The sequence below is a fragment of the Triticum dicoccoides genome, chromosome 7A, assembly GCF_002162155.2.
Source record: "Triticum dicoccoides isolate Atlit2015 ecotype Zavitan chromosome 7A, WEW_v2.0, whole genome shotgun sequence".
NCBI lineage: Eukaryota > Viridiplantae > Streptophyta > Magnoliopsida > Poales > Poaceae > Triticum > Triticum dicoccoides.
This window is the reverse complement of record NC_041392.1, coordinates 171575918-171587199: the sequence shown is the minus strand read 5'-3', so window position 1 is coordinate 171587199 and position 11282 is coordinate 171575918. Positions and strand designations below refer to the sequence as shown.

The 11282-nt window shown below is 42.3% G+C and overlaps 2 protein-coding genes across 4 annotated transcripts; one reads left to right on the top strand and one right to left on the bottom strand.

Annotated features, from left to right (window-relative positions):
• Window positions 1–693: 693 nt before the first annotated feature.
• Window positions 694–7463, bottom strand: LOC119329271 (tRNA threonylcarbamoyladenosine dehydratase-like). Of its 2 annotated transcripts, none has more exons than XM_037602286.1 (11): window positions 7288–7463; window positions 7104–7174; window positions 6754–6832; window positions 6069–6216; window positions 5566–5778; window positions 4961–5095; window positions 4707–4838; window positions 4319–4534; window positions 1741–1865; window positions 1242–1299; window positions 694–1125 (listed from the first exon to the last, which is right to left on the bottom strand). In XM_037602286.1, exons 1-11 carry the CDS (start codon window positions 7389–7391, stop codon window positions 1015–1017), a joined length of 1392 nt encoding a protein of 463 aa, XP_037458183.1. In that variant the 5' UTR covers window positions 7392–7463; the 3' UTR covers window positions 694–1014. The 2 variants fall into 2 exon arrangements, with proteins under 2 accessions (XP_037458183.1, XP_037458184.1); XM_037602287.1 differs by having other exon boundaries at window positions 6069–6157; window positions 7288–7446.
• A 953-nt stretch (window positions 7464–8416) lies between these two features.
• LOC119329272 (heme-binding-like protein At3g10130, chloroplastic) lies at window positions 8417–10886 on the top strand. 2 transcript variants are annotated; one of them, XM_037602289.1, is made up of 7 exons: window positions 8417–8711; window positions 8816–8886; window positions 9015–9116; window positions 9222–9326; window positions 9502–9637; window positions 10421–10530; window positions 10650–10886. In XM_037602289.1, exons 1-7 carry the CDS (start codon window positions 8432–8434, stop codon window positions 10653–10655), a joined length of 810 nt encoding a protein of 269 aa, XP_037458186.1. In that variant the 5' UTR covers window positions 8417–8431; the 3' UTR covers window positions 10656–10886. The 2 variants fall into 2 exon arrangements, with proteins under 2 accessions (XP_037458186.1, XP_037458185.1); XM_037602288.1 differs by having other exon boundaries at window positions 10618–10886.
• Window positions 10887–11282: the final 396 nt, after the last annotated feature.

Sequence of the window (11282 nt, the reverse complement as noted above, 5' to 3'; positions counted from 1 at the left end):
CCACACATATGGCACGAAGCACTCCGGCCTTGACGCTTTTTACTACTAAACTTGCGTTCCAAAGAGAAAAAACAAATCCCCCCAAAAAATTGAAACTTGCCATTCAAAAAGTTGTCATGCTTGGCAACTAAAAGTTGCCATCCTCACATCACTAAACTTGCCATAAAAAAGATTCGGAGTTGCCATATATTCATGCCACACATGTAGCACTTATCAAGGTCCTTTCCTTTTTGTGTTCCTGAATTTTTAGAGTTTACTCTACGTTCTCTTGCTCTGCTTCTGCTCAAAGTTGTGAAAACCCAGTATTCTGCTCTCTCAAGTGCTTCTGTTAGAACCATTTCCTCAAGTATCGTACTGCCAAGGGTAGTTTTGCCACCGGTGACGGGCGATAGTTATATGGTTGTACACGTGATGAAAACTGAAATTAATTTTTTAGCTACAAATCAACGGTACTATACTTGTCAGCACAATTATAATGTTGCATTTTTGGAAAGGAGTGATGGCTCCATATGTCTCAAAGTGAAAAGGACCACATTGACTAGAATTAGACACACCTGACTTGGTCTTGGAAAAGGCTGCAGAGTGAAAGGGACTTTTCTATCGAGAAGAAAGATGGAAAGGAATATGGCCTTGGAAAATGAGTAGCACCGAACAAGACATTGTGTCGCCATGGCGAACCCAGCAGCTTTAGTGTTGATTGCAATCCCCTGTCGGACATCGTATGCTCAATATAATCTCTGTTTTGGTTTACATGAGATGATCTCAAACGCATCAAAAAATAACGGGGAGATGATTACAGGAGGATCCTTCCAGAGAAATCGAAACATAATCAACAAGTCCCATTTCTATGGCCAAAACAGAACTTCAGGAAAGTGTGCATCATCTACTTGCTCCTCGTCACCAGTACACAAAATCAGACCGCGCAAAACTGAAACCTACCTGCCTTGTCCATGAGCATTCCACGGTTTATGACGGTATAGCAATCATAGAAATCCAATAACATTGGTGACCAGCTCATAAAGCAAACTCCGTTTCAGCTCGTTTCAGGACACGTGAAACCATGGCGTAGAATTCAGGTTCCTCATCTTTTATCTGATCAAGCGTCGTGGATTCATGTGCATCCGCCTGCAGGGAAAGAAAAGGTGAAGCGTAAGAACACGGTACTCCTTTTCCATCTTTGCCATATGCTTGCGCATTAACATCTGAATTCAAATGTCAGTTATCAAGTACACATGATTTACCTCACTGAACTTGAGAAGTATTAAGTTTGAGACACCAGCAGGCTTTGATTTGTCCCACCTATAACAAAATAAAGCACCAAAGCAAAACAAAAAAACATGAATTTGTTTCAAAACGGCAGTTTTATTAACACATTAATAATGGAAAGTTAAGTATATAATAAGTTCATTTCCCATTCAGTAAGATTGCTATTGCACATTGATATCGAAATGATGTTGAAGACCATAAGATGGAAGCTTAACACAGAATGAAGTTGGAATAACACTAAGTTAATGTTAGAAGTTAGCAGTTACAAGGTCATGAGCACGACTGGGCATAATAGTTCGCGGGATCAGCTTACAGTTCACTTAAGTCATTAGCAAGTGGAATCTGCCTGTTACAGCATACCAAATTGTGTTTTTACTGTACCATGTCACTATACATAAATACATAACTACCACGAAAACCATGATAATTGTCATGTAAAAGTAAAACCACACTATCAGTTACAGAGAAGCGTACCGAACAAGCATCAGTTCGTTGACAGATCTCCACATTTTCCGGCCAGTGTCCTTCATGTTTTGGTCTCTAGCACTTCGGCCACGCCACAATTCTTTCACAATGTACATCACCTCTTCAGCATCAACCTTTTAACAGATAAAAATAATTTAAAATTTTTCAATGAGACGTCACAATCACATTTTCACAAGTGACGAGGACATAGCTACCATGGAAACAACCAATCAAGAAATGATTATAAAGCAAAGGCATATGATTAGGTGTTGTACAAGAAGTCCTCCCCCACATCCTGAACTCAGATTCAGACTGCACAGACATACCTGATTTCATACGTCTATAACTTTCACATCCTGACTCTGTATTAGGTAATCTTTTTTTGTTGGAATTACTTACCAACCCAATTGGACTCACATTCAAATTCATTCCAAGCATGACGGTATCGCAGAAACAGTCTGATGCAACAGCAGGATCGGAGTCAAAAGGTGTTGCTTCACCTCCACTTGGGCCCACGGGCCTTGTATGGCCTGGGGTACCCTTTGCCTTTGGCCAGCACCCCTTAGTCCATACAAGCAGATCAACCTCCCTAGTGTTTTGTTTCCTTAAAAGTAGTCATTGTTGCAACTTCGTGTACTTTCTTTGTGTCCAACGAACAGGCCAAGACCGCTATCAGAACCCCAACTTTATCATCTTTTTTAGATAATTGATCTTCATATATACTTAGAATATTTCGATTGCTTTTTATTGTAGTTCTTTCTTGTTCTTTGATTGCTTGCAGGGATTAGACCTTCGTGGTCAGAGCGTCAGGCTAACCTTACTTCCAACATTTTCAGTAACCTCCAGGAGATTGGTTTAGTTATTGCTAACACGCAAAGTCGTCACATGTTTGTAGTCGGAACGTCAATGGCGTTAGGATTCCTTCGATGAAATCACACTATCAATTGGTCAGCCACTGCGTATACTATTTTCCGCCCGGGTGTTCGCACAAGGTGTAGATGGATATGCAATGGGATCGATGGACAGTTCATTTTGCCGCGTGGCTGGCTAAAAGAAATTAACTCCAGCACGGTCCTTCACGTTTTCAAAAAGCTACTACTTCAGTTTACAAAGCTTGACGCGTCGTTTCATCGGCCGTGATAATTAACAGCAGTCTGCCATGGTACTCCTACTCAGCGTGATCAACGTCGTCTCACTTTTCTAGTCAGATTGTCAAAGTCGTTCTTCATCCAAATCGACATAGTGTGATTCTCATCAAAAGGTCACGAAAGAATTTGCCAAATAAATATCACGCTGAGTAGGAGTACCATGGCAGACTGTTGTCAATTATCACGGCCGGTGAAACAAAGCATCAAGCTTCATAAACTGAGATAGTAGCTTTTTCGAAACGCGAAGGACCGTGTCAGAGTTAATTTCTTGAGCCAACCACGGGGCGAAACGAAGCATCCTTCGATCCAATTTATATATGCCACGCACGGGCTCTCTCATTGCATATCCATCTACACCTCGTGTGAACACCAGAACGGAGAACAGTATCCGCTGTGGCCGACCAATCGACAGTTTGATTTTCATCGAAAGATCTCGAACGGCATTGACGATCCGATTACAAATATACAACGATGTTGCGCGTTAGCAATCACTAAATCAATCTCCTAGAGGTTACTGAAGATGTTGGAAGTACGGTCAGCCTGACCATGAAGGTCTAAACCCTGCAAGCAATCGAAAAACAAGCAAGAACTATAATAAAAAGCAATTTGAGTATTGCGACTTTGCGAGTATATATGAAGATCAATTATCTCAAAAAGATAACAAAGTTGGGGTTTGATTACTGTCTTGGCCTGGTCGTTGGATACACACAAAGTACACTAAGTTGCAGCGATGATTACTTTTAACAAAACAAAACACTACGAGGTTGATCTATTTATATAGGACTAAGGGGTGGCGGTCAAGGGGGTGGAAGCATGTCCCAAGGCATCAAAAACCCTACCGTAGGTCGTACAAGGCCCATGGGCCCAAGTGGAGTTCATGCAACACCTTTTGACTTAGATTTGACTCGGATTCTACTGCTGCATAGGACTGTTTTTGCGATAGCATCACGCTCAGAACTAATTTGAAGGTGAATCCAATAGGGTTAGTTAGTACACGAGATAGATTTCAAACAAAAAAAGATTCATCCAATTTGGAGTCCGGATGCGAAAGTTAGACGTCTGCACAGTCCAAATCTAAGTCCAGGACTTGGGGGACTTTGTTCTAACTTTTCTTGGGCCAAAAGTGACGTGAGAGGACTTCACAAGAAATGTACTACCTCCATTGCAAACCATAAGGCGTAGTTTGAGTAAGCACAAGGATTAATAAGCTTATGGAACCAACAGAAAGAGAAGAGAACTGTGCTGCCCCTACTCAAGTACATAGGACATAGAGAAGAGAGATTATACCTAATTATCAGGGTACTACTTATATGCAGAGAAAATGTTGTAAATAAGGGCAAACACGCAAAAAACATCAATAAATGTCAATGCACATCATAATATGAAACTAGATGAAAGAAAATAGACCTCACAAACTGAAAAGGAGGGAGGAGTAATACCAAAACTTGCTCGGCTGACCCATATATCAGCTCCTCATGCTCAAGAAGACGATGGTGAAGAACGCGGTAATGATCCAAATCCAGGTTAACAATTGGTTCAGTTTGAAAATCTAACTGGGCAAGTTGAGTAACCACATAGGAGGCCATAACTTGACCAAATATTGCAGGGATAGTTCCCAGTACTGGGATAATGCGAACCCTGAATCCTGGCACAATCTGCATGAAGATGCATGCCATGTTATCAGTATTATCTGCACTTTTAATATATAGGCGACTAGATGATTTACAGAAATTTAATTAAATCATTGCCATGCGTGCTAAGAAAATAAACACTACCGGTCAGTGAGGTAGCATCCTGGTGGCTGGTGCACACATAAAAGGAGCTGACCTGGTAATCTGATGGAGTTTCCTCTTCTTTCGAACCTTGAAAGGGAAGTAGCTTTGCCTTGGGCTTTTCCATTGAAAAAACTACTGGTATTCCCCCTTCAATTCCATGATCCTTCTTCAGCCGATACCGTACCTACAGAAAAGAAAATTGGAGCACCTTATTAACAATTAAAGCACATCCAAAGTGGATAACTTAGCAGCTTCAAAAGGGTCTGAATAGTTATTTTAGTCTTTAGAACTAGTTGTCAATATTACCGCCCGAGAAAGGGGATCATTGCTTGATTCTCTCAAATCCGCAACACGGATTCGGGTCGGGTCTGCTCGAGCTCCAGCTCCCATTGCAGAAAGTACCCTTAACCCTCTGCGTACGCAAGCCGCAAGGAGAGACACCTAAAGATCAATGTATCAACATCTCATGATAATGCACAAAGCATAATATCAAATTAGTTAAGTAGATGAAAACTGAGCCAAGTAACATTTTGCTAAAGAAATTGGGTTTAAAGTACTAAATAGGGCAACTTTGAGTTGATTAATCATTAGAATGCAGCGAGATCAGGAACATCCACCTTTGTGACCAATTTGTTTCCAGAATTAGTTAAGTAATTTGTGATTATCCTACTAGATCATTCCTTCATGAAACTGAAGGCAGTGTTGCGTGGGGGACTCTCAGTTATTTCCTCATGAAACTAAATACAGGAACACACACGCGTAGGATTTAGAGCATAACAACATGAAAAATATAACATACACCTGAATACTGAAGAAAAATGCAAAATGTGTGGAAGGCTAAAGCCAACTATCTAACAAAATAAATCAACATCAGGTTTGGTATCAGAATTATTTAAGTAATATTTGTTTACCTTAGTATCAATGTTATCTATGCAATCAAGAACAAAATCTGGCTGTCCAGAAAGAATTTCGTCCTCAGCTGACGAATCATACAACTGCACTCTTGCTTCTATTTGGCACTCTGGATATATCAATGAGAAATGCTTCTTGAGGCAATATGCTTTTGGGGTCCCCACATCCTCTCTGGTTGCCACAGCATGCCGATTTAGTGATGACAGTGAGACCTTTCAACATATCATAAGTTGCATGTTAATGTCCATCTATTTTGGATGTAGGATATTATTTGCAGAAACATAATGTAAGAATGCCCATTTCATACTACTACAAAAGCCTGATCAGCACTCGGTATGCTTCATAGAAATAAGTTATCATGTATCATGATTTTATATGAAACTGATGTGCATCTACTATATGGCATGATGATTCTCTGTGCTTCAAATGGAAATTTTAAAAGCTCTGAATATAAATGTATTAACAAAGAAACGACCCCAGGTTGACATCTGAAAACATATACCTGATCAAAATCTACTAGGAGTAACCTGCCAACTCCAGATCTGAGGAGCATGGAAGCAGCATGACTGCCAACTCCTCCAAGACCAATGACTACAACAAAAGATTCAGTAACTTTCTTCTGAGATTCGACTCCAAAAAATTGTATATTCCTAAAATATAAGAAGTAAACAGGTGTTGGTAACCACAATCAAAACATGAACACAATGAGTGTTTCAAAATGTTTGGGTACTAAAGTAGTCTGAAGATTAGGAAAGGTGGATCACAGATAGAGCATATATCTATAATGTACAAGGAATGGTAAGTTACAGACTATGTGCTGTGAGAATACATATCACTTTCTGCTCTGCTCACATTAATTTAGAAAGGTACGAGGTTGAATATATTGGCAGCAGGAGAAATAGCTCTTTCAGGGTTATATATTCATTCAGTTTTGCTAAAGCACATCTAGATGTGCCATAAGTATTGCACATCTAAGTCATATGTCATTGATCTTACATTAAGATTCGTGTGAATATTTTCTCTCTTTTTTCTTTTTCTCTTTATGCTTGATTCACTCACTTAGATGTGCAATAACAAGAGCACATCTAGATGTGCCCTAGACACACCCTATATTCATTATTAGCTATAACTCTAGCAACAATTGTGAGGAATTCATCAGCTGTGCAATATCAAGTAAGAATCTGAACCTTGTAAGCTGCTCAGCAACAACTTCATCAGAGAGAAGATCCGAGCTATCATGCAGACGTGCTCCCGGTCCAGTACTGCCTGCTCCCAACAAACGCTCTTTAAGACAAAAGTACTCGATAGAACAAGTTCAAAGTGAAATGCCGAAATTTCGGAAACAAGTAACTATTCAGCACCCAATCACCACACAGACACAGCAACATAATTATTAATCTGTTCCTACGAGATACCCTAATAATATACTTGGTGCATCACTGGAGAGCTAAATGGACGCCTTAGATTCTCAGCAGTCTCTACAATTACTAGTTCACTATACATTATTCAACCAGAAAACCATTAACCAGAGGTTTACCAGCGTGCGGACCACCAGCACCGCCATTGGATTCCAGCAGCTTGCGCACGTAGCCCTCTCTCCGCTTCGCCCTGCCACCCAGCAACAGGAACAACAATGAAGCAACTGTTCGGCGGACGCTCCCCCGCAGCTCGCGGGGCCAGTCTGGGGTGGGGGTCGCGAGGAGGAGGGTTCGGTCGGTTACCTGGAGAGGAAGCTGAAGACGGCCGCGGTGGAGAGCGCGCCGAATGCGGCGCCGACGCCCGCGACGGCGGCGAGGAGGAGCAGCTGCCTCGCCCTCTCCTCCATGTCTCCGGCGCAGCCGCCTAGAACCCTAACCCCTGCTCGGACGATCAGAAGGTAGAGGAAAGTCTTGGAGGCGACCGAGCCGGCGCGGCCCGATACTACTGATCCGCCTGCAGTCTGCTTCGCGAGCAAACCTCCTTCCGGCCCGGCCCGGCCCGCTCAGTTCATGGGCTTGTTCCCTGTCTTTTCTTGTTCCCTGTCTAGGTTCTTATGGAGCATTGTGGGGTGCTCCTTGGATAGCTAAAGATTCCCTGTGTCTTTCCTTGATTTATGCCAGAATTGGTTGACTAACTACACTGGCAAAGATAGAGTAGTTGTTATGTTTGGTGTTGCTGCTTTGATATGGTTTATTTGAAAAACAAAAAATAAATCATGCTTTTAAGGTGTAAGCCCAATGATCCTACTGATATTATTATGTCTGTTTGCTCCCTTCTCTATTCGTGGAAAATTTTGCAGAAAAAAAGACTACAAAACACGCTACAGCTGGTCGCTAAAAGGATTGCCCAAGTGACTCGGGATGTCTTCAGGAGAGGATATGGGTGGGCGCCGTATGTGAGGAGAATCTGATGAAATCAGTTGCTGAAGGTGCTGATTTGAAAGGCTTGGATCGCTTCTGGCTATTACCCAAAAGAGTGGATATTTCTGATGCTTGATGCTGGTTATAGCTAGGTTTTGTTCTATCGTCACCTATCTTTATTTTTGCTGTAGCTTTTGTTCCGCCGATCTGGCTCGATATTATCTAGACAAATATGCTAGTGCTGGTTGGGTTACTTGTGTGTCGTAGCATCCTGATGTGGTTTAGTGCCAGGGATGTAAAAAGTGTACTGCACCTTGCTTGTAAAAGACTCCATTTTCTTAATGAAAATGGGGTCATGTGGCCCCTCTCATCGAAAAAAAAGTTCATGGGCTTGTTTTAAGAAAACATTTTTATCCCTTGGCTCGCCTCGCCACGTGGCGAGGCGCATGCCACGGCCCCGCGCTCCCCCTCCGGCGCCAGAGCTCCGGCTCATTACCACCACGCAGCGCCGCCCGAGACTGATCAAATGGCGTTCCCCTGCTTGCCCGCCGTGCGGCCGCCGCCGCGCGCCGTCCGAGCCCGAGGCGAGCGGCCCCGCGGCCGGCGGCCCGCGCTGACGGTCGTGGCCGCCGGAACCCGCACCAGCAGCGGCGCCGAGGCCCGCGGGTCGCTGGTGCTGGCGCTCGTCTCGCAGGCCCTCGCCGCCTCGCAGCGCCGCGCCGTCGACCTCGTCACCGAGGCCGCCAAATACGCTCTCCCTTCCGGCCGCTTCGAGCCACGGACCCTCGAGGAGGCCCTCATGTCCGGTCAGTGCTCGCCGAAATTCCCTACCCGAGGAAACGCTCCATTTTGCCCAAAAAACTCTAGGGTTCTGGGACTTGCTTACTGAAATTCCCCCGTGCTTTCGCAGTTCCTGACCTCGAGACCGTCCCGTTCCGCGTCCTGAAGCGTGAGGAGGAGTACGAGATCAGACAAGTGGAGGTGATGCTTTGTTGTTATCCACCAAAGTGCTCTTCTATAGTACAGTAGCTAGGAACATGCGTCGAGGAAGCGTGGTCAGTCTTCATACTTAATGAGTGACGCCCTCTTCTGTTGTCAATTCTCGTCAGTCGTACTATGTCGCTGAGACGACGATGCCTGGAAGAACCGGGTTTGATTTCAACGGATCGTCTCAGTCGTTCAACGTGCTGGCGTCTTACTTATTCGGTAAGGTAATTCATATGTTTCCTTCCTTTGCTGTGTTGTGCTGTGAAAGGAATTCATTTGATTAAATGCTTCAACTGAAGGGAAATTTATGATGGTATGCTTCCTTTCAGAACACAAGGTCCGAACAAATGGAAATGACAACCCCTGTTTTTACTCGGAAGGAGGAAGTTCGCGGTGAAACGATGGACATGACCACCCCAGTTATAACAAAGAAGGCATGCTCTATATGACTTTCTCATGAGCCCATTCTTCTGAGTTCTGACTTGTCTCTATTTGCTCGATGAGCATTCGATGTGCTTACGAGTTAGCACGTTATTAGAAACTGATTGTTCAACAAAAATATTATTATAAACTGCCGAATTGAATTTTAACATATGTTGTCACCTGCAGTCAGCTGATGAAAATAAGTGGAAGATGTCTTTTGTGATGCCATCAAAATATGGCCCAGACTTGCCTCAGGCAAAAGACCCATCTGTGACTATCAAGGAGGTGCCCAGCAAAATTGTAGCGGTTGCGGCCTTTCCAGGTCCATCTGTTAACCTCTTTACTTCATTCCAACTTGCATTTTTGTTTCAAATATGAAAAGATGCATTCAATTGCTTTGACTTTTATCGAGCAACTATCTATTTAAATGTTGAAGCAAATTGGTGGTTATTGGCACAACCTTTCATGTGTGACGTTAGTCCATTAAAGTTCACGTCCTGTCCTCATTTTCTTTGCTGAAAAAATGAGTAGAAAAAGCAGAGGGGATATTCCCTGAGTGCCTGCATTAGCACTAGCTGTACTATGTAAGCCATCGAAAATAACTAAGAAAGATCTGAATTGTAGCTGCTTCCTGAATCCTGAACTCTGAACATGTACCAAGTACTAGCACCAACATAATACACCTAATTTGGGTCTACTTCCATAATATCACAAATGAAACCTCCAAACCGTGTGAAGTTGTCTGTTCGAAAAGAGGACCACCTACTTTACCCTTCCATCTTAGCAGAGCATTGAATAAAGGTACACACAAATTCTATATCAATACTCCATCTTTCAACTTATGTTCTTGATAGAGAAATATCAAAAGTTTCCAGCGGTATTATGAACCTAATTTTTTTATCTCATTCTACTAATTGATGTAAGATATTCAAACTCTCAAATGTTTAGGAAATCATCATGTTTTCAAGGCAAGTTGTAGCAATGACCTATCTTCATTCCTTTTGTATTCTTGTATGTGTATGCCTAGTTATGAGCCCTATCTATATTGCAATCTTTATGCACCACACTAACAGTGATTTTAAAAAAATTCTGTATGTTGAAACAGGTTTGGTTACAGATGATGACATAAGCCAGAGGGAATCCAGGTTGCGGAAATCTCTCCAGAAAGATACCCAGTATCAACTGAAAGAGGATTCAGTGGTGGAAATTGCACAGGTAAAACTTGTTTCAGTGTCCTAGATAACAAGGATTGGTTCGTACTTTGATGTATAGATTAACAAACTGGTTTCGTTGAATTTGCAGTATAATCCCCCTTTCACACTTCCTTTTGCAAGGCGTAATGAAATAGCACTAGAGGTTGAGCGACTGGATAGAGCCTCCTGATGTCCAAGATTAACAAATAAGTTGTTAAAATTTCAGGGTGTATGCAAATGTACATTGTCCTTAACATTCTCACTAGTGCAGTATGTATAGTATATGTATATATCTCATTTATATCACCTACATTGGCTAAGGGTAAAATATTATAGGTTAAACTTTGATTTCTTAATTTGTGGAATGAATGTATGATACTCCCTCTGTCCCATAATATAAGACGTTATTACATCCCATATGCGAGTATATTGGATGTAATAATGTCTTATATTATGGGACGGAAGGAGTAGCATTCATGTAGAAGACCGGTTTATGTGTCAAAGCTGAATTTCAGGCATTTTCACAACAATTTTTTTAACCTGTTCCGAGCCTTTTACAGTTGACTCTGGTCCAGCAAAGTTTTCAGCTCCCCTGTTCTTTATATGGTTTTGTTTTTGACATTGATGAGTCGCTTTTTCCACTCACTGAAACAGTAGTTATTGTGGGCATGTTGACATTATCACTTTGTGACTTACGACCGATGGATCTATTCCAGGTGCATATGTGTTTTCCTTTTTCTGGACATGACAAATGCTATTATTCAGTTAAACTAT

Coding starts and splice junctions, on each gene's coding strand:
- LOC119329272 (XM_037602288.1), top strand. CDS start 8,432: ATGGCGTTCCCCTGCTTGCCCGCCGTGCGGCCGCCGCCGCGCGCCGTC. Junction 8,887..9,014: donor ACGAGATCAGACAAGTGGAG/GTGATGCTTTGT, acceptor AATTCTCGTCAG/TCGTACTATGTCGCTGAGAC. Junction 10,531..10,617: donor CAGTGGTGGAAATTGCACAG/GTAAAACTTGTT, acceptor TTGAATTTGCAG/TATAATCCCCCTTTCACACT.
- LOC119329271 (XM_037602286.1), bottom strand. CDS start 7,391: ATGGAGGAGAGGGCGAGGCAGCTGCTCCTCCTCGCCGCCGTCGCGGGC. Junction 5,779..6,068: donor TCCTAGTAGATTTTGATCAG/GTATATGTTTTC, acceptor ATATGTTGAAAG/GTCTCACTGTCATCACTAAA. Junction 1,126..1,241: donor TACTTCTCAAGTTCAGTGAG/GTAAATCATGTG, acceptor CTTTCCCTGCAG/GCGGATGCACATGAATCCAC.